The sequence below is a fragment of the Geotrypetes seraphini genome, chromosome 2 (assembly GCF_902459505.1).
Source record: "Geotrypetes seraphini chromosome 2, aGeoSer1.1, whole genome shotgun sequence".
Classification (NCBI taxonomy): Eukaryota; Metazoa; Chordata; class Amphibia; order Gymnophiona; family Dermophiidae; genus Geotrypetes; species Geotrypetes seraphini.
This window is the reverse complement of record NC_047085.1, coordinates 176,256,905-176,283,930: the sequence shown is the minus strand read 5'-3', so window position 1 is coordinate 176,283,930 and position 27,026 is coordinate 176,256,905. Positions and strand designations below refer to the sequence as shown.

The following is a 27,026-nucleotide window of genomic DNA, read 5'->3' as shown; positions in this document are numbered from 1 at the left end:
GCACGGACATGGGCGGAGGCACGAAAACGCAGCCTGCACGCTGCGGAACACTGCTGAGCCCCCTAAGCATGCTGAACAGACTGCGCTCGACCACCTGCTTAACAGGAAGTGAGCTAAGATTAGGGAAGGCCCTGATATCCAAGGAAGACTAGCAGACTGGTTGACAGGTACCCCAAAGGGATCATGGATCAGCCTGTCAGCTACAGACCGAAGTCTGTGAATTCTCAAGCAGGCAGCACTTCAAATGTCCATAGAACACGAAAGAACTACGAAAGGGAACGAAACTACGTTGAATTAAAAATAATAAATTGGAGAAAGCTGAACTAACACACTGCAACCACATGCAGAAGAGAAAGAATGATGGGAGGAGCTAAGCTAGCCTGTGATGTACCCTAGAGGCAGAGTGAAAAAACTTATAATTATCTTCTGCAAACCATTCGAGTAAAGGGAAACAACCTAATGGTCTAGAGCAGGGGTGGGCAACTCCAGTCCTTGAGGGCCAGAATCCAGTCGGGTTTTCAGGATTTCCCCAATGAATATGCATGAGATCTATTTGCATGCACTGCTTTCAATGCATATTCATTGGATTCCGACCCTCGATGACCGGAGTTGCCCACCCCTGGTCTAGAATGTCTCACCTATTGCACTGGAACAGATATTAATGGGTTTTAAATTTTTTTAAACTATTTATTGTTAACTGCTAGCAGTATAACTTATACAAATATTGCTGTTGAATATACAAATAAGATATTCTTATCTTTTACATACTCATCAAACTGCTGAATATCAGCGCCATTATGTTCCAACTAACTGGCAACCAAGCAACACTTTTTTATGTTTATTTTAATTCACATTTATTGACTCTTCCACCTCATACAACAATGTCAATGCTTACCTGAGACAGAAGCAGGTAGGATAGCCTGTCCTACAAGTCCTTGCTGAAGCAAATTTTGATCAAATTGACCTGCTAGCATGGAGTTATTTGTGATAAAAACATTTGGATCTGTAGATGAAGTACCAAGTAAGTTCACTGGTTGCAGTGCATCTGTAGTTGTTGGTGGAGTTCTGCGGGTTATAGGCTTCCGAATCTTCTTAGCCTCTGGTTTATAATGACATTGTATGTGTGTCTTCCTGCGTCCAGAGGTCCGAAACCTGAGTTCACAGTGTGGGCATTTGAAAGGCTTTGCGCCTGTGTGCAGACGCATATGAACTTTTAAGCTACCCTTCGTGGAGAAAGTATTAGTGCACACATGGCAGCTGAAAAGTTTTTGACCTGGTAGATAAGATTGAAGAAAGAAAAAGAAAGTCTGTTAAAATAGCAAAAATGGTACAACCACAACTGTTATGCTCATTTCTATGACAACTAGTTTTAGTTATAAGCTAAGAACCATCCATTGGTTGTAAGCATTCTACCGTAAATATGGGACCAAAATTTAAAGACAATTATGAATGTGCAGGAGGCTGAATGCATAATTGGCCTGTGCATTTTCATAAAATATCTTCAGGCTCTTACATTTCTGGATGGTCAGATATTATCCATATATTTGTGGGCTAGTTTGGACAGGAATGGAGTCAGGCCAATAAAGTATCTGTTTAATGGAAATACTCAGGCATTACTGGGGTAATTCTATAAGGAGTTACCAAGTTTTAGGCAGTATGAAAGTACATAAACAGCGATATTCTAGTAATTTCTGCATGAAATGGGTACTTTCACATGTAAATAACCCCCCACACAATACTGACTAGTGGAAGAGTATGTGACATGCATTGATAGGATGTAGTTGGTGGGCAGTTTGGGCAAAATATACATGCAAGTGCATAAATAATGGAATATGATAATATATTCACATTCATGCATACATATAGGTGTGGGCATTCACACCAACTATAGAGCTGGTGTAACTGGTTGTGCCTAGATATAGCCATGTTCTCTGCCACTTGCACTGTTATTATGTTTTTAAAAAGTTGGTGTCTTCTTTTCTTTTTAGAATAGGCTTAAAATAGGCACCATCACCAGTGCCATCTATCTGTATATTCTGTGTCACTACCTATACTTATTTAGCTGTATATTCAGCATTCCATCCATTTTCTTGTCCATTGTATAATAAAATTTTCTCAAAGATTATATGAACTATACAAATTTTCTAAGAGTCCGTTTTCAGACAATGAATATTTTATCAGTATTGATAAAGTTCACTGAAAGATGACATCACATTTTGACAACATGTTTCTGATGTTTTTTCAGCGTTTCAGTCCTTCAAAAGTTGGAGTATCTTTAAGTTCGGTATGCTCTGCTCTCTTTACTTTTTGAGTATTCAAAGACTATCAATGACTTGAATCATGATCTGAGCTAATCTAAAGGGCCCCGAGTCAGATAATCGAAACGAGGCTCGTCAGACTTAGGATATAGCCAGTTGTCAGATAAGTACTTCACATTGCCATTTTGGTTTTCCTTGTTCGCTGAATATTTGCACAGCACATTTTTAATTTTTTTATATTGTTGGTTGGGCTATAATTGAAATGTGATTGGCTTAGTAAGAGAGAATAATTATGATGTAATCAATGCATTTACGAGTTGGAATTTTTCTCTGCATGCAGTTATTATTAGCAACTTATGCTGCCATTGAACAACTTGTGTTGCTAGAGTTACTGAAGTTCTCTCTCACTATTAAATAAGGATTAAGGAATTTTATTTCCTTTATTTTTCTCTGTGTCTTCTAATTAAGCAATAGTATACAGGGACTCTTATTTGATTTACTTATTACACTTGATTCAACTACCTATACTACATAATCTGTATATTCAGGGTGCCACGCATATAAACAGTCAAAAATACACAAAAAGGGCTGATAACTCAACCAAAAACTGATTGTTGAGTGACTCAAAATGAATGTGAAGCAGTCACTCTGTTATTCTTTTATAATAAACTGAAAACAAATGTCCATCAGCTGCTGTGAAACTAATGCTCAGAAACATGAAGGCAAATAAAACCGCCTCACCACCCAATCATCGCATTGTTCAATACAGTGTCAGAACGGTGGGTGACAGTGGTAAATGTCCAACTTTTCAATTGCCTGAATGGCTATAAGCTCTATATCTTAAATGAATTGTTTAAGATAATCAAACTTAGCTTGAATTTAATTGGTCCCGACATGCCACGTTTTGGTACTGCTTCAGGGAACCGACATTGCACTGCTAGCACACCTCAAATTTGAATGCGGTGCAATGTCGGTTCCCTGAAGCAGTACCGAAACGTGGCACGTCGGAACCAGTTAAATTCAAGCTAAGTTTGATTATCTTAAACAATTCATTTAAGATATAGAGCTTATAGCCATTCAAGCAATTAAAAAGTTGAACATTTACCACTGTCACCCACCGTTCTGACACTGTATTGAACAATGCGATGAATGGGTGGTGAGGCGATTTGATCTGCCTTCATGTCTCTGAGCATTAGTTTCACAGCAGCCGATGGACATTTGTTTTCAGTTTATTATAATGGAATAACAGAGTGACTTCTTTATATTCTTTGACGCATATAAACAGTGGCACTCAATATACAGATGAAGTTAATAATAATTTTATTCTTATATACCGCCATACCCGGTGAGTTCTAGGCGGTTTACATCAATTAAGGTAGTATCTGCGTAGAGACACAGATTTACAACAATTATATCAGATGTGAACAAGTTTTAACCAAACTTGATAGAGGATGACGGGAGGTAGTGGAAGCTAGGGAAGAGAGAAGCTATTATGTGGGAGGAGAAGAGCGGGGGGGGGGGGGCGAAGTGGTAGGATAGTTAAAGGTCAACATTAGTGTTATACTTGACTGCATTCACAATCTCAACAATAGTACAAAGACATAATTTGAGCAGAGAGCTGCAAGCAGGCTGCAGATTTCACAGTATATCCTTGCATACGTGAAACTTGTTTTTCAGTAGTGCAAATACTAGCTCTAAGTTCTATTTCTGTGGTTGAAGACTGCAGATGGAAGAGCATGAAAGATGTGACTTCACCCACCTGCAGCCACCTCCTTTTGTCCAGAGCACACTGATGCTGTTTGCTACTTCTATCTTGCCAAAATCAGACTCCTTCTATTTCCCTCCTATTCAGCCCAATTTTGACTTTTGTCATCCCTCCCTCCCAGATGAATGCTCACTCGCATTGCCTTTCTCACTCGTGACTATGAACTCCTGCTGATACCCACCCTCCTACCAGCCTGATGCTGCTGCCTTCTAGGGGTGTACAATCGTTAGGTACATTCAGTTCATTACTGTGCCTTAAAAAATTGTGTGCGCTAAAATGATTTAAGGCATACTGATGTACCTTAATTGTGCCTTAAATTAATTTAGTCAGTATCTATATCACATTTTCAAGAAACTCTTTCAAAATGACAAATCTTGAACTGACAGTATTTTGCAGAATTTGGCTACACTGAGCATTAAATTAATTTAGTGCACACTAATATTCTCTATAAAAATGAATGTGTAAAACCACCCAAAATCAGGAAAAATTTGTGAACAAAAAGAAAACCCCAAAACTAACCAGATTTTTCCTAACTTTGTAGTTCCCTACCTTCTTACTTCACAACTAGACTGATGTTGACCATTGCTATCTATTTCCCCATCTCCCCCTCTTAGCACACACTTTCCCCTTGGAAAAGAGATGATCCTGGGGGGGAGGGGGTCAGGGAGGAGGAAAGAAAAGTTAAGGGTATGTTAAGGGGTAAGACAGGACTCTGAAAAATGAAATAAGTAGAAAAAATGCAAACATCTTTATGTGTAGGTATATAAAATGACAAGCATCCATGTGTAAACGTGTGCACTTACATTGCTGCAGTTCCACTGTTCATGAAATGGATGCTCCTTCTGCACATACTAGCAAATACAAGTGCACTCCTACATATAGTTTAGAAAATAAGTTGGCAGATCCTTTCCTAAAATACTACCAGAATTGCATATGGCCTGGCATGGACTTATCAGTTCTGATTTCCATGTTCTATCTACAATGGGGCTATGTATGTGGAACAGAGAGAGCATAATGCAAACGAAAAATAATTTTTGCAAGACTAATGACCCACAGAAAGGATCTAATAACAGAAAATTTAATTAAGTGCTTGATGAAACCTTCAGAAATGAAAGAACATAATACTATAGAATATGTGATTTTACTAATTGCTAGTGAAGTACTGACACAAGTCAAAGTCAGTGCTGAATCAGAAAATGATGCTTGAACAATTAATCAATGCCATTTGTGAAATTAAGAAAAAGGAGAACAATTTCTTTAATGACAATTTTATAATATAAGTTAACTAGAAAAATCTTTTGCAACAAATATCTAATTGCTAACTAGTTACCGACCTGTGTGTGTTTTTACATGACAATCTAGAGTAGACTTCACTGTAAAACTTTTCCCACATTCATCACACTTATAGGGTTTCTCTCCGGTATGAATACGAATATGCCTAAAGAAAGAGAAAACAAACATAAGAACATAAGAATCAGTGTTTCCATTAATTTACTTACCACAGAAGTTCCCTACTTCTTTACTTCCGCCCTTGTCCAGTCCACCGGTACCACTCACGATCCTAGTGAAGCATTGGAATGGTCATTCATTAAGTTCCTTCATTACCCTTGAATGTACACCATCTGGTCCCATTTCTTTGACCACCTTCGCTCCACTCAGCTGGTAAGTCACTCCTATTTGTGCCCTTCTCCTCCTCTGCCAACTCCAGACTCCATCCCTTCTATCTTGCTGTGCCATATTCTTGGAACAAACTGCCCGAATCCCTACAGCGGGCTCCGTCTCTGGCAGTGTTCAAGGCCAAGTTCAAGGCCCACCTCTTCGAGACTGCTTCCAACTCCTCTCACCTGGGTTCTGTATTCCCATCCCCATGTGTCATGTCTGTCTGTCCAGGTTAGATTGTAAGGTCATCAAAATTTTTGAATCGGAGGCAAGAAATTCTTATCACAATGTTGTTTTCCGCATGACTCTCTATATGTGATATATTGGATATCTTGGACCCCTGAGGAAGGAGTGTTTCTCTGAAACACAGACCGCGTTGGGTCCGAATTCCATGTATTTGAGAGCCATTTTTATAGATTACAATTTTGTAGAGTTCTTTAAATAAATATTCCTGTACCTTATACATTCCACTCTGTAATCGGTTCTTTGATTTTGGTGTTCGACTATCCTGATAGTCCCAGGTTAGAGTGTCAGAATTTTCAGTAGCATTGTCATATAATGCAGCTGAAAATTTATGGATCAGGCCTAGATACAGTATTTGCAGGAGATTAGTGTAAAACTAGTCCTTAAAACAGGAGCATTTTGAAATAGCCAACAGAGCTGGCAGATTGCTAACACAAATTAAAGAAGCAATAATTGAGAAATTTTATTTTGCAAATCATTGATGGGCAAGGTCAGGATTGTATTTGTTTGGATAAGATTCAGAATATAATTGTTCAATATTAAAAATCAAAGAATCAGACTAATTTAGAAGCTTTTGAGCAATATTTAGAGCAAGTGGACTTGCCTAAGCTCTCGTCAGCAGAAGTAGCTCAGCTCTCCTATCCCATAACAGAAGAGAAGACCTTTAGGCTATTAGAGATCTTCCACATGGAAAATCACAGGGACTTGATGGATCTATCACCAAGTTCTATAAAACCTTCAAAGCATATCTTATGAAATCGTCAACTAAAATATTCAATAGTCTGGGGGAGATGGTGATCTTTTCAAAAAATACCCTACTCAAATGTCATTTCAATTTTCTTAGTCCAAGTTATCCAGAGGTGTAAATCCACTATGAATAGCTCCTGAACTTAAATCCTTTTTAGTTACTATCAAAGGGGCTGAGCCTCAGATCCCCATGTGTTGTATGTGTTTCATAATCACACTAGAAAGGGAATTAACCTCACTGGCTCATGCTCCCCTCCTGCCCTGTTGCTAATATACTTATAGTTCTTAAATTTATCAGGGACTTAACTTTTAGATCCCGGGCAGGGTTTGTTGAAAATAGGCAGTGAAAGTCATTGTTACTCAATCTTTCCTGCTGTCTCTGCTAGTCCCTTCACCAATGTTAAACTAGCTGTCCGTTTCGCCCTCAGGCTGCATCAGGGCTGTGGACCAGTGTAATGTTGCAGCTCTATGATCCACAAGCTTACCACGGAGAGGGTGATCTAATTTACTATAATCTTAAATCCAGGAAAAGGCCCTACCAGTTGTGACATTTATTGGCCTATTTCATTGCTGGGCACTGATTATAAAGTGCCCGGAGATTGCAAAATTATATGCTATAACTGGTTTGCAATGATCAGTCAGGGTGCATTAAAGGCTGCCAAACTTTTGATAATATTCGAAAAGTATGACTGCTGATCTGCTGTTAGTGATCTGTAACCTGTCGTTAAAATCATCTGTAGTACCTGAAGATTGGAGGGTGGCCAATTTTACATCGATTTTTAAAAAGGATTCCGGGGGAGATCCAGGAAATTACACACTGGTAAGCCTGAATTCAGTGCCAGGCAAAATGGTGGAAACATTTATAAAAAATAAAATTGTGGAACATGTAGACAAACATGATTTAATGAGACAGTCAGCATGGGTTCAGCCGAGGGAGATCTTGCCTCACCAATTTGCTTGACTTCTTTGAAGGTGGCATAGTAAATGACAGCAGATAAAGACCTGAATGGTTCATCCAGTCTGCCCAACCATACATGCTCAATAAATTAATCATTTAATTTAAATGGTTCTTTTTCTTAAATATTTCTGGGCCAGAAACCCAGAGCCCTACCTGGTAGTGTGCTTAGGTTCTATCTACTGGATTCTCTGTCAAAGCTCACTCCAGCTCATCTTAACTATCCCAGCCCTCAAAGCTCTCCCCGCCTGTCCTCAACCGAATGTCTATATACGGGACACAAACCATGCAAATCTAGCCTTAATTCCTTCAATGTATACCCATAATTTTCTGATTAGAGATCCTCTGTGTTCATCACACGCTTGTTTGAACTGTTTTCTTCTCCACCACCTTCCTCGGGAGCACATTCCACGCATCAACAACTCTCTCCGTAAAGAAGAATGTCCTAACATTATTCTTAAGTCTACCACCCCTCAACCTCAAATTATGCTTTTTGGTTTTACCATTTTCTTTTCTCTGGAATAGATTTTGTTCTATGTTAACACCTTTCAAGTATTTCAATGTTTGAATCATATCTCCCCTATCCCTTCTTTCCTCTAGGGTATACATATTCAGGGCTTCCAGTCTCTCCTCATATTTCTTCTGGCGCAAACCTCCTACCATTTTCGGCGTCTTCCCCTGGACCGCTTCAAGTCTTCTTATGTCCTTTGCCAGATACGGTCTCCAAAATTGAACACAATACTCCAAGTGGGGCCTCACAATCGACCTGTACAGGGTCATCAACACAGGGTTTCTTCTACTAGTCATGCCTCTCTCTATATAGCCTAGCATCCTTCTGCAACAGTCACCACCTTGTCATACTGTTTCTTTGCCTTTAGATCTTCAGACACTATCACCCCAAGGTACCTCTCCTCATCTGTGCATATCAGCCTCTCATTTCCCTGCACATACAGCTCCTTCCAATTTCTAATCCCCAAATGCATTAAACTGCACTTCTTTGCATTGAATTTTAGTTGCCAGATATTAGACCATTCCTCTAACTTTTGCAGATCCTTTTTTCATGTTTTCTACTCCCTCCTCGGTGTCTACTCTGTTACAAATCTTGGTATTATCCACAAAAATGCAAACTTTTCCTGATAACCCTTCGGCAATGTCACTCACAAACATATTGAACAGGATCGGCTCCAGCACTGATCCCTGAGAGACTCCACTACTCACCTTTCCCTCCTCCGAGCGACTTTCATTAACTACCACCCTCTGGCATCTGGCCAGCAACTAGTTTCTAATCCAGTTCAACATGTGGATAAAGGTGAGCCGGTTGATGTAGTGTATCTAGATTTTCAGAAAGCTTTTGACAAAGTTCCTCATGAGAGGCTCCTGAGAAAATTAGAGTCCTGGGATAGGCGGCAAAGTTCAGTAGTAGATTAGGAATTGGTTATTGGATAGAAAACAGAGGATAGGGTTAAATGGTCATTTTTCTCAATGAAGGAAAGCAAACAGTGGAGTGATGCAGGGATCTGTACTGGGACCGGAGAGCACTTAGAACAGTATTTCTCCACTCTGTCCTAGAGTACCCCTCTGCCAGTCAGGATTTCAGGATATCCACAATGAATATGCATAAACTTGACTTGCATACACTGCTTCCATTATATGCAAATTTATTTCATGTATATTGATTGTGGATATCCTGAAAATCTGACAGGCAAGGGGGTACTCCAGGACAGAGCTAAGAAACACTGATTTAGAACATGTATTGTTAACTCTGATTTAAGTTCCTAGAAATATATTTCTGAATTTTGTACTAAGGATCCTCTTTCCTGCCACAGAAAGATGAAAAGCGTTATTACAGTAAGGTTTTGTTTTTCCATATATTGCCTCATCCTCCTATGTATCTAAAATCTTTTGAGTCACTTATTTGAAATTCTCTGCCTTATGTGGCCTTTCCTCTCCTTTTCCATAAAAATATGCTTCTGCAAATTAAATGTGCATAAAGTTACTTATCCTAGTATTCTATAAAAATAGGTGCCTACTTTTTAAAAAAATAAAATAAGCTTCAAATAGGCACTCCCTGGTATCTAAATCTAAGTGCCTCCTTTATAGGATTACCCTCTAAGAGCCTTGATCTGAATTCACCTTAATTATGTTAATCAACCCTCTACCTATAAATTAAGTTATGCTCAAGAACTGGTAAAATGTTCCTCAAAGTTAGCCCACATGTAGTCAACATTCCTCAGTGGACAGTACAATAAGTTCAATAATCAAGATTATTAGTCACACTAAACGAAATTTAATTAAATCTGCATAGTGCTGAATACTAGTCAATCTTCTTACCTTACCAAATCACTGGGTTTCTTAAAACTTTTGGGGCAGAAGGTGCAACAGTTGACATATTTTGGTTCTGTTTCTAGTTCAGCATTTTTGTCCTTGATCTCACTAATTCGGTCCTTTTCTGCAGCAGATTGTACTAGAACTTTTTCTGAGACAGTGGCTCCTTCCCTTGGTCTAATTTTAGCAAGTTCTGCTGTTTCTTCTTCTGTGAAAGTGATGACCCCAGGTCGTGACTTTCTAGAAACTGCTCTTTCTGAATTATCTTCTTCTGAACATACTGCTGCTTTAAAACAGAGATACAAAATGTGTAGTAAAGCACATTTAAAAAGCAACATACTAAGCAGAAGTAAAATCTGTGCCTTCAAGTTAATGAAGTTATATTTCTAGTTTACATAATACTTAACCATATTATATTTTAAAATTTCATATTAAAGCTGACATTTGACAAGTAAATCAAGGTCAAAATTGGGAATTCATAAAAGATGAAGTGTCACAAATAGTTTATATTTTTTTTATTTATAGTCCGTCTTTAACAAGGCAGATCACAAAATCACACACATAATAAGGGCTCCTTTTACAAAAGTGCACTAGCGGTTTAATGCGCGTAATAGCGTGTGCTAAACCACCGACACGCTAGCTGCTACTGCCTCCTCTTGAGCAGGCGGTAGTTTTTGGCCAGCGCGGGGGTTAGCGCGTGATGAAAAGTCACACGCGTTAATCCCGCTAGCGTGGCTTTGTAAAAGGAGCCCTAAATATCACATACATAATAAATTTAACAAACACACATATAAAATCAAACAGTAAAACACTTTGGGCTCCTTTTACAAAGGTGCACTAACGTTTTTAACGCACGCACTGGATCAAAAGGAGGCGGTAGCGGCAAGCGCGTGTGGTAGTTTAGCACGTGCTATTCCGCACATTAAGACGCTAGTGCGGCTTTGTAAAAGGAGCCCTTTATCCTTGGAAGAGAGACAGAAGAAAATGGATTATAAAGCAAAGCAAATTGCTTGATATGTTAAACATTACTTTATATGCTTTAATTGCTTTATAAGTTAAACACTGCAAATAGAAACATTCATGGAGCTCAAATAATGCCCCGTAGTGTCCTAGCAACAGACTACTCTTCATACCCTTAAGGTCTGATTGGCATCCAACTTGCAGGTTTGGATAAGAACATTCTGAGTGAGAGAGTAGGCAGGCACATGAAATAAATTACAGGGTGTGGTCCAGAATGACACACCTACCTACTAGAAAAGATATTAGCAAGGTAAGAATCTAATCTCTTTTTCTAGTGCAATAGGTGTGTCATTCTGGATGAGCGTGACATACAAACACTGGCTCTTAACATTGAGGACCCAAAGGCGAAGTCCTCCCTTACCAGTACATCCATTCTGTAAAACCTGAAAAATGTATGTAGAGTGGACCAAGTCATTGCCCTACAAATCTCCTTGGGATACCACCCAAGCTTCTGCTCACAAAGAAGTCACGCCTGTGGAGACTGTTTTCCACAGGCAATATATGCTGACAAAATGGCTCTACAGATCCATCTTGATATCAAGGCCTTGGAAGCCAGAGTGCCACATCTAGACTGACTAGTGAGCACAAAAAGATGGTCAGATAGGCTGAACTCGGTGACCTCAAGATATCGTTGAAGCACTCTTCTCACATCCAACTTTTTCAGAATCTGGTCCTTCTTCACAGAACCCGTGGACTGGAACACTGGCAATCTAACTTCTTGATTGACAAGGAAAGCCAAAAGAACCTTTGGCAAAAAGGACGTAACAGTGTGAAAAGAAACTCCGGCCTCTGTAAACTTGAGGCAAGGCTCTCTGCAATAAAGAGCCTGTAGTTGTGAGACTTCTTGCTGAGGTAATAGCCACAATAAAAACCATCTTGAGCATCAGATCTATCAAGGACACTTCCTTCAGCATCTCGTATGGAACCTGACTGAGGCCCTGCAAAATCATGTTAAAGTTTCATGAAGGAAACGTGTTTTATCAGGGGCCTGAGACACAGCACCCTCTTTAGGAATCTGGCTATGTTTGGATGAGACAGCAACAAAGCCTTATGCTATTGAGCCCTGAAACAAAAGACCTGCCACTTGGACTCTAAGGGATGCCACTGTAAGTCCCTTGTCAAGGCCAACCTGGAGGAAGGCTAACACCAAGGAGTTTGGAGAAGAGAAAGGCTCTGCCTTCTCTTTAATGCACCAGTGTTGGAAAGGTTCCCATGCTTTAACATAAGCAGAGACCGACGTAGGCTTTTTCTTTTTGTCAATGAGCTGAGAAGCATTGACTACTTATGAGTATCCCTTGCGTGCTTACATCTGTGTTTAAGAACCATGCTGTAAGAGCATAGCAATTTGGATCTTCTATGACTATTGGTCTCTAAGAAAGCAGGTCTGGCTATACTCGCAATCTGAGACTTGCACCCTTTTAATGCACTAGGTCTGCGAGGCCAAATTGGAGCCACAAGAATGACTCTCTCCAATGGCTTGCAAGCCTGTGAAGTATTTTGCCTATCATGGTCCATAGAGGAAACTTGTATAAGAGCGTCCTGACCTGCGCTTCCGGGCTTGGATCTGACTGAAGAATCAGATCCAAGCCCGGAAGCGCAGGTCAGGACGCTCTTATACAAGTTTCCTCTATGGCCCATGATAGGCAAAATACTTCACAGGCTTGCAAGCCATTGGAGAGAGTCATTCTTGTGGCTCCAATTTGGCCTCGCAGACCTAGTGCATTAAAAGGGTGCAAGTCTCAGATTGCGAGTATAGCCAGACCTGCTTTCTTAGAGACCAATAGTCATAGAAGATCCAAATTGCTATGCTCTTACAGCATGGTTCTTAAACACAGATGTAAGCACGCAAGGGATACTCATAAGTAGTCAATGCTTCTCAGCTCATTGACAAAAAGAAAAAGCCTACGTCGGTCTCTGCCTTCTTGTTTCTAGATGTTACCATAATATTGAATGTTGGGTGATCTCAGCGCCGATGAATGGATTGGAAGGCTGCTGCAGACAACATCCATACTTCCAGATCCAGTATTTGTCTGCTGAGGGAATCGGCCTGGACACTGTCCATTCCTACCACATTCAAAGCTGAAAGCGCATGAAGATGAAACTCTGCCAGCTGAATAGTAAATGGGTCGCCAGACACAGCTGTACACTCTTGCTGCCTTTCAAAACTGACCCAGCTCAATTAGCAATATAATACATTCCTAACCAGTGATTCTTGGGCTCGCTCAGTTATGAAGACTGGAGCAATTGATAGATTCGACCCATGCCTCGAAAGCTTTGAAAATAATCTTTTCTTTGCTTGTTCTTGATTTTTTCTTCCTAGTTTCACCTCTTCTGACACTTCCATCCCTCCAACCTGATCCTCTCTTTTTTTCAGAACCATTTTCTCAGTCCCCTTGCTCTTTAAAACTCACACAGTTCCTCTCCCTGTCCACATCTCTGTTTTTGTTTCTTCAGCCCATCCCTCACCCACTTATCTTTGTATCATAGCTCATGCCTCCCAGCTTGCATTCACTTCAGCTCAGTTCTCCCATTCATAGTTCATCTGTCTTCCCTTAGCCTATTTTCCCCTCACAACCCATCTCTTCTAGCTCTCAGTGCCTGTGCTACTCTTTACTTCCTCATTTCTTTCCCAGAGGAACCCTCAGCACTTCTCCTCCTCTCTATGGTAGACCTAAGGCAGGAAGCCTGTCTGACCTACACTGCAGCACTTCTGTGTTCCCTGCTTTTAGCCCATTGGTCAGATATTTCTTAGCCAGCCAATAGGTTGTAGGGGAAAGCGGAACCTGTAGCTTAGGAGACACCAACCTTCCATCTTGTCTTTCCCTGCAACCTATTGGCTGGCCAAAGAATGTCTGACCAATGGTGTCTCCACCATTCAGGTCACTAGTACCTGACCAAAACCCAAAGAGTAGTAACATTCCATGCTACCAATCCAGGGCAAGCAGTGTCTTGTCCCATGTCTTTCTCAATAAGAGACTATGGACTTTGCCTCCAGGAAATTGTCCAAACCCTTCTTAAAACCAGCTCTGCTATCCGCTCTTACCACAACCTCTGGCATTGCAGCACTTCTGTGTTCCCTGCTATTAGCCCATTGGTCAGATATTCCTTAGCCAGCCAATAGGCTGTAGGGGAAAGCGGAACCTGTAGCTTAGGAGACACCAACCTTCCATCTTGTCTTTCCCTGCAACCTATTGGCTGGCCAAGGAATGTCTGACCCATGGTGTCTCCTAAGCTACTACTCCTACTTCCCTTGCAGTTTATTAGAACATAAGAATTGCCATACTGGGACAGACCAAAGGTCCATCAAGCCCAGTATCCTGTTTCCAACAATGGCCAACCCAAGTTTCAAATACCTAGCTAGATCCCAAGTAGCAAAATAGATTCTATGCTGCTTATCCTAGGAATAAACAGTGGATTTCCCCAAGCCATCTCAATAATAGCTTAACTATTCTCCGAGTGAAAAAAGATTTCCTCCTATTGGTTATAAAAGTATTTCCCTGTAATTTCATCAAATGTCCCCTAGTCTTTGTAATTTTTGACAGAGTGAAAAATTGATCCACTTGTACCCATTCTACTCCACTCAGGATTTTATAGACTTCAATCATATCTCCCCTCAGTCATCTCTTTTCAGAGCTGAAGAGCCCTAACCTTTTCAGTCTTTCCTCATTCGAGAGGAGATATATCCTCTTTATCATCTTGGTCGCTCTTCTTTGAACCTTTTCTAGTGACGCTATATCTTTTTTGAGATGACGCTATATCTTTTTTGAGATAAGGAGACCAGAACGGAACGCAATACTCCAGGTGAGGTCGCACCATGGAGCAATACAGAGGCATTATAACATTCTTAGTCTTGTTAACCATCCCTTTTTTAAAATAATTCCTAGCGTGTTTGCTTTTTTGGCCGCCAGCGCACAGTGGGCAGAAGGTTTCATTGTATTGTCTATAATGACACCCAGATTCTTTTTTGGGGCGCAAGGTGGACCCTAGCATCCGGCAAATGTGGTTGAGAAATGTGGTCGAAGTGGGTGGCGAGTAAATAATAGAGACTCAAGCCTTGAAAAAACATGTTGGCGTACTGATCCCTAGTCTAATGACCACAAAGTTAAGTACTATTTGTAATAAGACACAATGAGAATTGTATTGGAATACTTTATTCACAAAGTTGGGATTTCACATCAATCACCAGGTAAATGAAAGTATTTGAGCCTTGTGTGGTGTCTTTGAGGATCTGGGTTATGAGAACCTCTGATAGGGTCTTAATTATCTGTACTTAAATTAACACCTACAGAGTTGTTAGTTAGGAATTGACCTTATCTCTAATATTGCAAGTGCATAGTATTGACTTCTTTGATAGATAAGGTCATGATGTATTTTCTGAGCGTGTAATTTCTGTGTCTGTGTTAGTACAGAACCCTTTTTTGCAGAGAGTGTTACAGGACTCTTCAGCACTGAAGACTTAATCAAACTTCTGTGTAAACAATGGCCTAGGGCACATAGTGACCTTGTCTCTGTACCATGTTCTTCCTTATTCTCTTATGCTGAATGTGAAGGGAGAGGGGACATTTAAGTGTGGGATCCCTGTGCTCTTTCACTGCTATTTTGGTCAATGTGATGCTCTCACATTAGAAGGCAAAGTACTTTTTTCCTTTTCTGAGGAAATTTGCCACTTGGACTCTTGAACCTTATTCTGCTTATCCTTATTCCTTTAGGTCTCTAAGTTTTCATGTTTTATTAGAGATTTAATATACCACTTAGGGTGAAGAGCAATCAAAGCAGTTTATAAAATAATATCCTACAGTGGGGACATTGACACTTAAGAATAGAAAGGAGAGTGTAGAGAAGTAAGAAAGGAACTCTATTGGTTAAAGGAAAGAATAGCCCAAAACTGGAGAGTTAGTTGAAAGCAGGCACTAATGTTGGTGCACTGAGGTACAGGTCTATCCCTGCTATTTCATCAAAAGGGTTGAGAGATTGTAGTCTTGTCATGGATGGCATCACGGAACAGAAAGATCTTGAGAGAGCTGTGAAAATCTGAATATGAAGATATAAGTTCAAGGGTTAGAACATTCCAGAGTGTGGGGCCGAATACACTGAAAGTTTTTGTTCTAATGGAATCGTGACAAAGCTGGTAAAGAGATGGTACATGCAAAAGGTTGGATTGAGATCTTAATGTTCTGGATGACATATAGGGGATGATATTGTGAGAAAGATATAGAGATGTGCCAGAGGATTGTACCTTGTGGACTAGGGAAGGATCTTGAAGGTGATTCTATGAGAGATGGGAAGCCAGTGTTTTGTTTGAGAAAGGGGGTGATGTGGTCATATTTTTTTGAACCAGTTAGTAGTTTGATTGTTGTATTTTGTTTTAATTGGAGTTGACATTGTTCTTTGATGGTAATGTTGTGAAGTAAACTATTGCAGTAATCTATTTGGGAGACAAGAGAGTGAATGAAGACTCAGAGTTCTTCAAGAGTGAAAGAGGTGGCAAATTTAAGATGCTTTTAAGTTTATATAAGCATTTTTTTGATGGTTTGGGAGATGTGAGTCTTGAAAGAAAAGGAAGGGTTGAAGATGTCACCAAGAATTTTCAATGTAGGCACAAAAGGCATTGAAGTTCCAGCCATAGTTATATGTAGGTCAGCTGGGGAAGCAAGTCTAAAGAATAGTAGTGCCTTAGCTTTATCTGGGTTCAGTATAAGATTTTTAGAAGAAAACCACGATGAGAGTACCTTTTCCAAATAGGGAGACTGCCTTTCTGAGGATAATGACTTATTTGAAGCCGATGATTCCCTTTAGATGTAAGAGACAAAAACAACTCATGAAAGGCCAAGCCCCTCAATCTCCTATGATGCTTAACTGCACAGTGTGCACAATTTTCACCCATTCTTATGGTGAGCAGCATGTCTTGTTCTTGCCCAAGAGATTTAATGTACCTGTTATGTTGATCAGCATAACTATTTTTTGGATGCATCTTGGATGCTCTTTGAAGCTACTTGGTTTCGTGTCAGTCATGAGTGAGAGAATGATTGCTAAATTTATATCAATCTTGAATAAGAGAACAAAAAGAAATAAGCTATGTGGGAATTGCATTAATTTTATTTTAATGAGAGATGTGGTATAAAATAAAAGAAAGGAACATGACGTAGCAAAGAAATTTGACAATATTTGTGAGGACTACTGTATGTCCAGTAATCAAGGCAGAGAGAAAAAAATGAAGAGTTTGGGGTAGCTATGATTTATGCATTATGAAGAAGTACTATGAAAACATACTTGGATTTATGCATTCCTTTGAGAGAATAAAAGTCCTGCAGCAAAGTTCTTAATGTTTGAAATATGACTTGCAAATGCACTATCGCATTATATAAATGAGCAAAGATTTACCAGAAAAAGCAAATGAGAATTCTACAGAAGACTATATCCATCAAACCAATAACACAAACTAAAATGACCTTGAGCCAGATATAAACTACAACTACACTATCAAAATTTGCTTCTATAGCAGATATTGGAATACATAATTCATATTGTCAACAAAGTTGGGAAATATCCTTTGATTACAAGCATCAAATATCCAGAATTAGGAAGTTTGAGTAAGTCACTACACTTAGGAAGTTGGGAGAATGGGGGGAGGGATCTGATTGCCTGGGTTAGCACCCCTGAGAAGGAGACCCCCACAGGTGCCAGCCTCAGTCCAGAAAAATCAGTCCACACAGAGGGAACAAAATAATTTTTTTTTTCTCAATAAGAGCAAATCCTAAAGAGACTAATTCCTCCAAGGAACTAAAATCTAAACAAGGATTGCACAGATTTGCCATCTGCTGGGAACAAATTGATTCTAGGGAGACTGCACAGCCCACTTATAGACTACTCAGAAGTCAGTAATTTTCAGTCTGTACCTACTGGTAGACATGCACAACCTATTTGTCCGGTCTAGAGGGATGATGTAGAATGTTCTCCAGAATAAGGGAATTTAATGAGTAACAGTAGCATTGGTATTTTTTTCATTTTAAACTGGGAGTCAGCTGAGTATCTCACCTTGATTAATTGCTCCAAAGTGTCTCTAGGGAGGATAAAGTTTCAAATGCATTTCTGCTCACTAAGCAGCATTTTGGGGGCAATTTCTTTAACAGTGTTCCTATGTAGCAAATATTCTATAAAGAAAAATAGATGCCTACTTTTCCTTATAGAATACTAGTATAACAAAGTATATAAGCCCATATATAGTGGTATAAGAACTTGCCCCTAATGCCAGGGATATGCCACAGTATTCTTTAAATTATGTACATAAGTTCGAGTCCTGCCCACACTCTGTCCTGACTCTACCTATGTGTACGCCTACCTGTAAAATACCTGCTATATACAAAACATGCATAGTCATAGAAGACTGCTTAGGTGTATATTTGGCATTTATACAAAAAAAAAACCCTTAAAAAAATATGAGCCTTTATATATGTTAACATTGCTTGAACTGAGTGAAAATGTTCCTGGGGGTAGAGTTGGGAAAGAATTTGTATTTGCATGCATACGTTAGAAAATTCAGCTGTATCCACATATACATATGTGAATCTAAGTGCTTGAATCCTCACATGTAATTTTCCCTGTGGAGGTTTAGAAAATTTGCTGAAGTCATATAGGCAAACACATAGTTTTAAATTATCCTCTTGTAATGGTCATTTTCAAAACATTTTCCATGGGTAAAACAATGTTTAGCTGCAGAAATTGATTTTTATAAAATTTCTCTATCTACGGTAAATGGGGTATGGGTGCGCAGTATAATTTCACATATACTGTTACCATACTGTAGGGGATGGTGTTTCTGGGGGCAGAGTTGGGAGCTACACATATAACTTTGGATTTTCAAAAGTATGAGCATATTTTTTAATCAGAAAAGGTATCCTTACAAGTTATGTAAATGTGTGGGTACTTTTCCTGGAACAACAATCAAAGTGAAAATGCACATTTATTTATTCCTTTGAAAATCCATCTCCTTATGTAAGGTTCAGCTGATGTCGCTCAAGTATGACAGTATCTTACCTCCCCCTTCTCCCCCCTCTTCTGAAGCTGCTGCTGCTGCTGGTGGAAGAGTCTGGTGCTTCTTCATGTGCTTTTTGCAGTGAACTGTTGTTCGGAAAGTCTCATCACAAAATGGACACTTGTATGGCTTCATGCTCATGTGAGTTGCCATGTGTCGTGTAAGACTACCATTAGTAGTGAAAGCAGCATTGCAAATGTTGCAACTGTATGCTTTAACTCCTGAATACAAAACAAATGAAAAAGGAGAAATGGAACAATGTTAATAATCTTCTAGTGACTTTAAAAAGCAAAGGAATGGTCCAATATGCTTATAAAAGAGTTATCAGAGTACAGTACTACTTCTTAACATTTCTACAGTGCTGCTAGCCGTATGCAGCACTATACATCAAACATGTAAGAGACAATCCCAGCTCAGTAGAGTTAACAATCTAATTAAAAAAGACAAACAGGATAATAAGGGTTAGGGAATTTCTCAGAGAGAATAATTTAAAAAAAAAAAACACATGGGTACTTTACAGCTGAGTGAGGAGTTAAAAGCAGCCTTGAAAAGGTGGCTTTTAGCCTAGAGTTGAATACTGCCAGAGACAGAACTTGATGTACTGACTCAGGCAGTCTGTTCCAGGCATATAGTCCAGCAAGATAGAAGGGACGGAGTTTGGAGTTGACATTAGAGGAAGATACAGATAAAAGAGACTTATCCAATGAACAGAGGTCCGGGGAGGAGTATAAGGAGAGATATTTGTTATGAGGCACCTCACTGGAGTCTTCCATATTAATTAATTTAAGTTTTGAAAAAAAAATATTTGTATCCATTGCTTCTTGATTTTGTTTTGTTATGAAAGTAAGTGGAAATAACCCTGTTGATAATTCTTATGAATCTGAAATGTTTTCAATATGCTACAATGAAGTATACTAATGAGCAGCCTCCAAAGCTGGACATATGTAGGGTGCCAGGCTGTGGGGCTGGCATGGTCAACAGGCCTGCTATTTGCTTGCAAAGCTCCTGTCTGCATGCCTCTGGAAGATAGACATGGCCTTCCGCCGTGTTGAAGAACACTCCCAAGTACTCCAGACATTGTGTCAGTACCAAGTAATTCTTTCAGAAATTGACGATCCAGCCCAGGTTCTGTAACACCTGGACCACCTTTGACACTGCTTTCTTTCCCTCCGCTAGGAACAGGGCTCTGATTAGCCAATCATCCAAGTATGGATGCACTTGTAGTCCCAGTTTGCGGAGATGTGCTCCAACTACAACCATCACTTTGGTGAAGGTGCAAGGAGCTGTACCAGACCGAAGGGAAGCAATGAGAACTGGTAATGCCTCTGCTGCACGTAAAATCCTAAGAACTTCCTGTTTTCCGGAAAGATCGCTAAATTCAGAGAAGCCAGGTACTCCTCTGGAGCCACTGCTGCAATGACTGAGTGGAATGTCTCCATGTGGAACTGTGGTATTTTCAAAGTTGCATTGAATGCCTTGATTCCAGAATGGGTCTCTAATCCTTCGATCCTTTCTTTGGCACTATGAAGTATATGGAGTATCTGCCTAAGCCCGATTATTTGGTTGGGATGGGCTCTATAGCTTGAATGTTTATTGGACATTGTACTGTGGCCCGTACTTTGCCATTCTCCAACCTTCCTGCCGGAGAGATCACAAAAACATCAGGGAAAGTATGGGAAATTTGAATATGTAACCTTCTCAAATATTGTGATTCGTGTCCAGGCCTCCACATAGTTCGACAGCTTTCCCCCTATCAGCCAGAGGAAGGTCTCTGTCTTGGCATCATTGTGCCATCTTGGCAGCAGACACTGGATGAGAGCTGGAGGACTGTGGTCATCGGACACCAGCAAATCTCTTGTGATCCTCGATAGATTCTCTGGTTCTAGGCTCCACCTGTGAATTGTCTAAAACACCATAAGCCTCAAAAATTAGATCACCCTACTCCTCTAGGGACTAAGGTCTACTAGGATTTTGGCAGACGATCCGCCAAACTAGCCTTGAGATCATCCAAGCCCTTTTCAAATAACATCTTCCCTTTGAAGGGCAGCTTACTAAGTGTAGCCTTAGACACTGAATCTCTCGCCCATTGTCTGATCCAGAGCATATTGCGAGCAATTCACTTTTGGCTGTGCAAACAGCTGCTGACACTTCTGAGTCATAGGATATAGCCTTGTCATGGTCTTGGCCACCTTTAAAGTCCATTCAAGAGCATTCTAGTGCTCTATGACTAATACATTAATGTTGAGATGCCAGGGAAAGGATGTAGGCTAAGACTTCACACCACTCATAACAGAACACTGTGTGTTCAAAGTTGTCGGGGGTTCTAGATTTAATTCTCGCAGGGAGTCTGTAATGATTTCTAGCAATGCCATGGACTTAAACAACCAGCAGAGAGACTGGTCATCTCCCTGATCCAGGGCTACTAGTCCCGATTTGGGATCCTGCATCACCCGTGATGGAAGCTGCTCTCTGAGAAAGCAAAGGCATAAAAACAGACTCCCCATCTGTCCTGTCCAGATTGGACTGGACTTTGTCCTCTTGAACAAGAACCTGTTCTGAGGGGAGTGGATCCCCCATAGCAGACTTGTTTGTGCTACCTCTGTTGGGTTACCAAGCACCCATGGTGAAATCAGGCAATTTAAATAGGCCTGCCACATGAGATTCACAAAGTCAGGGGTGAACATAAGAACATAAGAATTGCCGCTGCTGGGTAAGACTAGTGGTCCATCGTGCTCAGCAGTTCGCTCACGCGGCGGTCCCCAGGTCAAAGACCAGTGCTCTAAATGAGTCCAGCCTCATCTGCGTACGTTCCAGTTTAGCAGGAACTTATCCAACTTTGTCTTGAATCCCCGGAGGGTGTTTTCCCCTATAACAATCTACGAAAGAGCGTTCCAGTTTTCTACCACTCTCTGGGTGAAGAAGAACTTCCTTATGTTTGTACGGAATCTATCCCCTTTCAACTTTAGAGAGTACCCTCTCGTTCTCCCTACTTTGGAGAGGGTGAACAACCTGTCTTTATCTACTAAGTCTATTTCCTTCAGTATTTTGAATGTTTCGATCATGTCCCCTTTCAATCTCCTCTTTTCAAGGGAGAAGAGGCCCAGTTTCTCCAATCTCTCACTGTATGGCAACTCCTCCAGCCCCTTAACCATTTTAATCACTTTTCTCTGGAACCTTTCATGTAGTACCGTGTCCTTCTTCATGTACGGCGACCAGTGCTGGATGCAGTACTCCAGGTGAGGGCGCACCATGGCCCGGTACAGCGGCATGATAACCTTCTCCGATCTGTTTATGATCCCCTTCTTTATCATTCCTAGCATTCTGCTCACCCTTTACGCTGCCGCCACACATTGCGCGCATGGCTTCATTGACTTGTCGATCAGAATTCCCAAGTCTCTTTCCTTGGAGGTCTCTACAAGTACCGCCCCGGACATCCTGTATTCATGCATGAGATTTTTGTTACCGACATGTATCACTTTACACTTATCCAACCTGAACCTCATTTGCCATGTCAATGCCCATTTCTCGAGCTTGATTATGTCACGTTGCAGATATTCGCAATCCTCTTGTGTCTTCACTACTCTGAATAACTTAGTATCGTCTGAAAAGTTAATCACCTCACTTGTCGTACCAATGTCCAAATCGTTTATAAAGATGTTGAAGAGCACAGGTCCAAGCACCGAGCCCTACGGCACCCCACTGGTGACCTCTTCCAGTCAGACTATTGTCTATTTACCCCCACTCTCTGTTTTCTATGCTCCAGCCAGTTTTTAATCCATGTGATCCAGTTTTTAATCCAGTTTTTTAACCCACCCTCGAAATTCCCTTTTCGGAAGTTCAGTGCTGTGGCCGTCATTCTGGACCAATGTTTCGCCCCTGCGTCCAGGTCAAAGCGGATCATGTTGTGATTACTGTTTCCTAGAGTCCTTTCTACTTCTACACCTTGTGCCGGTCCTCGTAGTCCATTTTGAATTAAGTCCAGAATTGTATTTCCTCTTGTATTTTCCTTGCCAAGTTGTTCCAGGAAGCAATTGCCTACAGCATCCGGGAACTTCTGCCAAGGTAGCCCCGGGACCCCTATGGAAGAGCCCAATTTCCTTTTTGGGGGGCTCTGTGGCATTTGCGCCTCTGCGCTTCACCAAACTGCTACCCCGGAGTTCTGGAGGTGCTTTACTCCATGCAGGCATAATCTTCCATGGCTCCCCAGCCCTAGAGACAGCCAAAGTGACTAAGCCCAAGGCTCACACCCCCCTCACGTGTCCCGCAGCATAAAGTGCGTGGGCACTCCTCAGCCAGCTATCCAGAGCAAATCTGGCATGTTATAGGGGTATTAAGGTCTGAGGAGTCCAACAATAATGTTTTTAAGTCAAAACAAGTATTTTGAGGCAGATGGAAACTTTAAGAACAAAATCAGGAAATCCAAGATGGCCGCCACAGCAGCGTTTTAGCACCAAAAAATGGCTATAAACGGCCACACTAAAACACCTAAAAACTGTTTTTTTGGGAAAGGGCAACCCTCTTGGCAGACTCAGAAACCTTAAAAAATGCATTTAAAGACCCCCACGCCCCAAATTTGTCTATAGCCTGCAACAACAGGTACTCGCTGTGCTTTAATGGTGCCTCAGCTTGCTTCAGCTCACATGTGTAGCTGAGATATGGAGAAGTAATACTGCCTCAAAAAGGAATGTCCAGCTGCAAAAACAATGAGATGTTTGGCCAAACTGAATTCTCAGACGTCCATAAACTCATGCGTGAAGGGGGAATATGGAACACACACGGTACCCTGAAAGCCCAAATAGATCACTTCGGGGCCAAAATAGCCTGTGCTCAAGCTCCTGATAATTAATCAGAGGGTGAGCTAGCTTCTAAGGAAATGGACTGCAAGCATCTTAAATATTTAAGCAGGCTGACTGAACAGGTACCTAAGGGATTGGCCTGCCAGCTGAAAGCACCTAGTCTGCTTCTTCTCCCAGGTAGAGTTGCCCCAGTAGCTCTGGGGACCTCTGGGCACCAAAACTTCCAAAATTTGGACTAAAAGATCGAAAATAAAAAAAAGTTTTAAACAGAGCAGATCAGAAAGATACCGTCCAGCTTGCGTTCAAAAGTAAAAACTGAAGGGGGCAGAACAATGCACTGGATAAGGAGGAATTCAAAACTGTGATTGATATCATCTGCACAGCTTGTGAGTTCAGACTGAATACCCATCCATCCAGAATAACAGAACTATTGCACTAGAATAGTAAACCAAAATTTTATTATTACCTGTATGAGTCTTTTCATGAGATTTGAGAACTCCTGAGGAAACAAAGCCACGGCCACACAGCGTACATTTATAGGGTTTTTCACCAGTGTGCGATCGCACATGTTGTTTCAAATGACTGGATTTCTTAAAACCTTTGTTGCAATAATCACATCTATGATAAAAACATATAAACAATGAAAAAGGAATACACAGAAGTATCAACATTTCTGCAGACATTGTGCATCACTATAAAATTATTGCTGAGTTCCCCAATTTTACAAAAGGAGTGGAGTGGAAGAGCAACCTAAAGGTTAGAGCAGCAGATTGTAAACCAGGGGGTACCTGGTTCAAATCCCACGGTAGCTTTTTGTGATCTTGGGCAAGTCAATTAACTCTCCATTGCTTCAAGAACAACATTAAATAAAGTGTACCAACCCGATTTTCCTCTGACCCGATTCACTAACCTTGGTGCCGATCAACTTCTGATTCAATCTGATCTGCGCATGCAAATGAGGGGAAATGGCATGCAAATGTAGGAAGGCAGTGATTCACTAAACATTTTCATGAACACCGACTTGGCTGGCCGATCAATAAAGAATCGACTGCTGAGGACCAGTCACTCACGTCCCTGCTGACTCTCCTGCCTAAGAAGCCGCCCCGACTCTCCTGCTCTCTGCTCTCCTATGGTCTCCTGAAAATAGTGGCCCAACTCTCCTGTCCCGTCTCTCCTGCTCCTGGCCCGTCTCTTGCCGCCCCAAATCTCCTGCTATCTGCCGCCCTTCCCTGCAGTGCGAGCCCATGGTTTTAACCTGCGGGTTTAAAGCGGGGCTGCACTACGGCGTGTTCTGTTCTATTCCAGAACACGCCACAATGCATGTGGTCACTTATTCCCGTTAGCACCGGCACACCGACGCCGCAGATCCCCAATACCCGTCGAGAGAGAAGTGCAGTTATGCTACAGGACGTCTGTCCTTGGAAGCATGTATAGATATCACTGCATTACTTTTCTTGTATTCAAAGATCCATCTATATTGATTTTTACAGCATTTACCTAAATCCACCCAGAGCAAAATTAATTACAAGAGCAATGGAAAACATTGAGGACGATGTGTTACTAACCTGTAAGCACGTCTACTTTGATCTTCACTATTTTCAAGATACTGGGGACGCTGGGCCTGCAGTTCTAGCTCTTCCTGAGTGTCTTCTGGCATCAGACGAGCAGACTAAAAATGAAAAAGATTTCCCTGAAGCACAACTTAGAAATACTGCTCATATGACTGATTTAAATTTTTAAATTTTTGTATATATTTATTTATTTTTATCATCATTTATATTCTGCTGATTCACTAGTAATATACTCAACAAATAGTTGTATTAATGTTTGAATTCTGTTAACATAAAATAATAAAATAAGTAACAATATAAAACCCTGAATAAGACAAAGACAAAATTTCCTGAAAGGAATAGTAAAGGAGTGTTCCTGCAAAAAGTGCAGTGCAGAGACAAAGAAGACTAGTTGTGAAAGGCTAATACAACATGTGAGCCTCAGCGGCCTGCATGAACCCTCAAATGTGTCTGCCTCCCCTCCCCAATTTCTCACACTCTACTACAACCTACCTATTAGCAACAGCTCTGATATACATAATTGTATCTTCAGATGCTGGATTAGCACAATAGTGTCTACTTGGGGTTAAGCATAGCAGGAAATAGGGAAACTGCACTTAGGCCTAGATTCACTAAGGGCACGGATCGGATCCGATCCATGAGGGATCCAATCCGTGTCCGGGGGGCTGATTCACCAATCGCAAATGTAGATGGTTTGCGCATGCTTAAAGAACAGTGACTTTTTTTTTTACTTTTTGGTTTTACTTTTCTTCGTGACCCTGTGGTTTTAACCAGCAGGTTAAAAACACGGGCTCGTAGTGCGGGGAATGGCAAGAGTTGGGGTAGCAAGAGGAGGAGATTCAGGGTGGCAGGAGAGATTCAGGGAAGGAGAGCAGTCAGGCAGGAGAGGGTGGCAGAGCGGCCAGAGGAGAGTCGAGGCAGGAGAGCAGAGCAGGGCAGCCAGAGGAGAGTCAGGGCAGGAGAGTGGACAGGAGAATCCAGGCTGAGAGAGCAAGATGCAGTTGGAAAGCAGTTAGCGACTGGTTCCCAGCAGTCGCTTCTTTTGTTGATTGTTCAGCCCAGTTGGTTTTCAAGATTTGTTTTGTGAATCGCTGCCTGCCTAAAATTTAATGCCAATCCCCTCCATTGTCTTATTGGTTTCCTATTCAAGTAAGCTGTGTTAGTTTAAAGTGTTGATTTGGACTTTTAAGGTGCTGCCATAGGAGGTCCCCTCAACACATACAAGAATTTCTTAATGTACATAGGAATGGTAATTCTGAGTGGAAAGAGGCAAATTTACAGCTGACTTGTACACAAATTTTCTCAGCAGTTGTTCCATTTTTATGGAACTTCCTACTGTAGGAAATTAGACTACTGGCAGATATTTTAACTTTTCAGAAACAGATCAAAGCTTGTTTTATTTAGAAAGGCTTTGATGATGCTTGAAGGGTTAGAAGGTTGAGTGGGTGTTGATATGTTTTGGGTGTTATGGTTAAGATGTGACAGAAGAGATAAAGGCTTTTTTATGCCAGTGATAATAATAATAATGATAACAGTTTATATACAGCAATACCGTGAAGTTCTATGTGGTTTACAAAAGATTAAACGAAGGTACAAATTGATTGAACTTAAGAGAGGTGGAAGAAAGTGATTAATAGGTCAAGAAACCGTTATTG

General features: G+C 40.8%; 1 protein-coding gene across 2 annotated transcripts in view; it reads right to left on the bottom strand.

Annotated features, from left to right (window-relative positions):
• The window catches only part of ZNF236 (zinc finger protein 236), a 348,597-nt gene that overhangs the window by 66,727 nt on the left and 254,844 nt on the right, over positions 1-27,026 (bottom strand). Inside the window, exons 18-23 of one of the 2 annotated variants that reach the window (XM_033934375.1) lie at positions 25,366-25,469; positions 24,267-24,418; positions 19,007-19,225; positions 9,959-10,238; positions 5,358-5,461; positions 896-1,273 (exon numbers count right to left, since the gene is read on the bottom strand). In XM_033934375.1, the coding sequence (XP_033790266.1) occupies positions 896-1,273; positions 5,358-5,461; positions 9,959-10,238; positions 19,007-19,225; positions 24,267-24,418; positions 25,366-25,469 (1,237 nt within the window). The remainder of the gene's footprint in view (positions 1-895; positions 1,274-5,357; positions 5,462-9,958; positions 10,239-19,006; positions 19,226-24,266; positions 24,419-25,365; positions 25,470-27,026) is intronic. The other variant, XM_033934376.1, reaches the window with a different exon arrangement.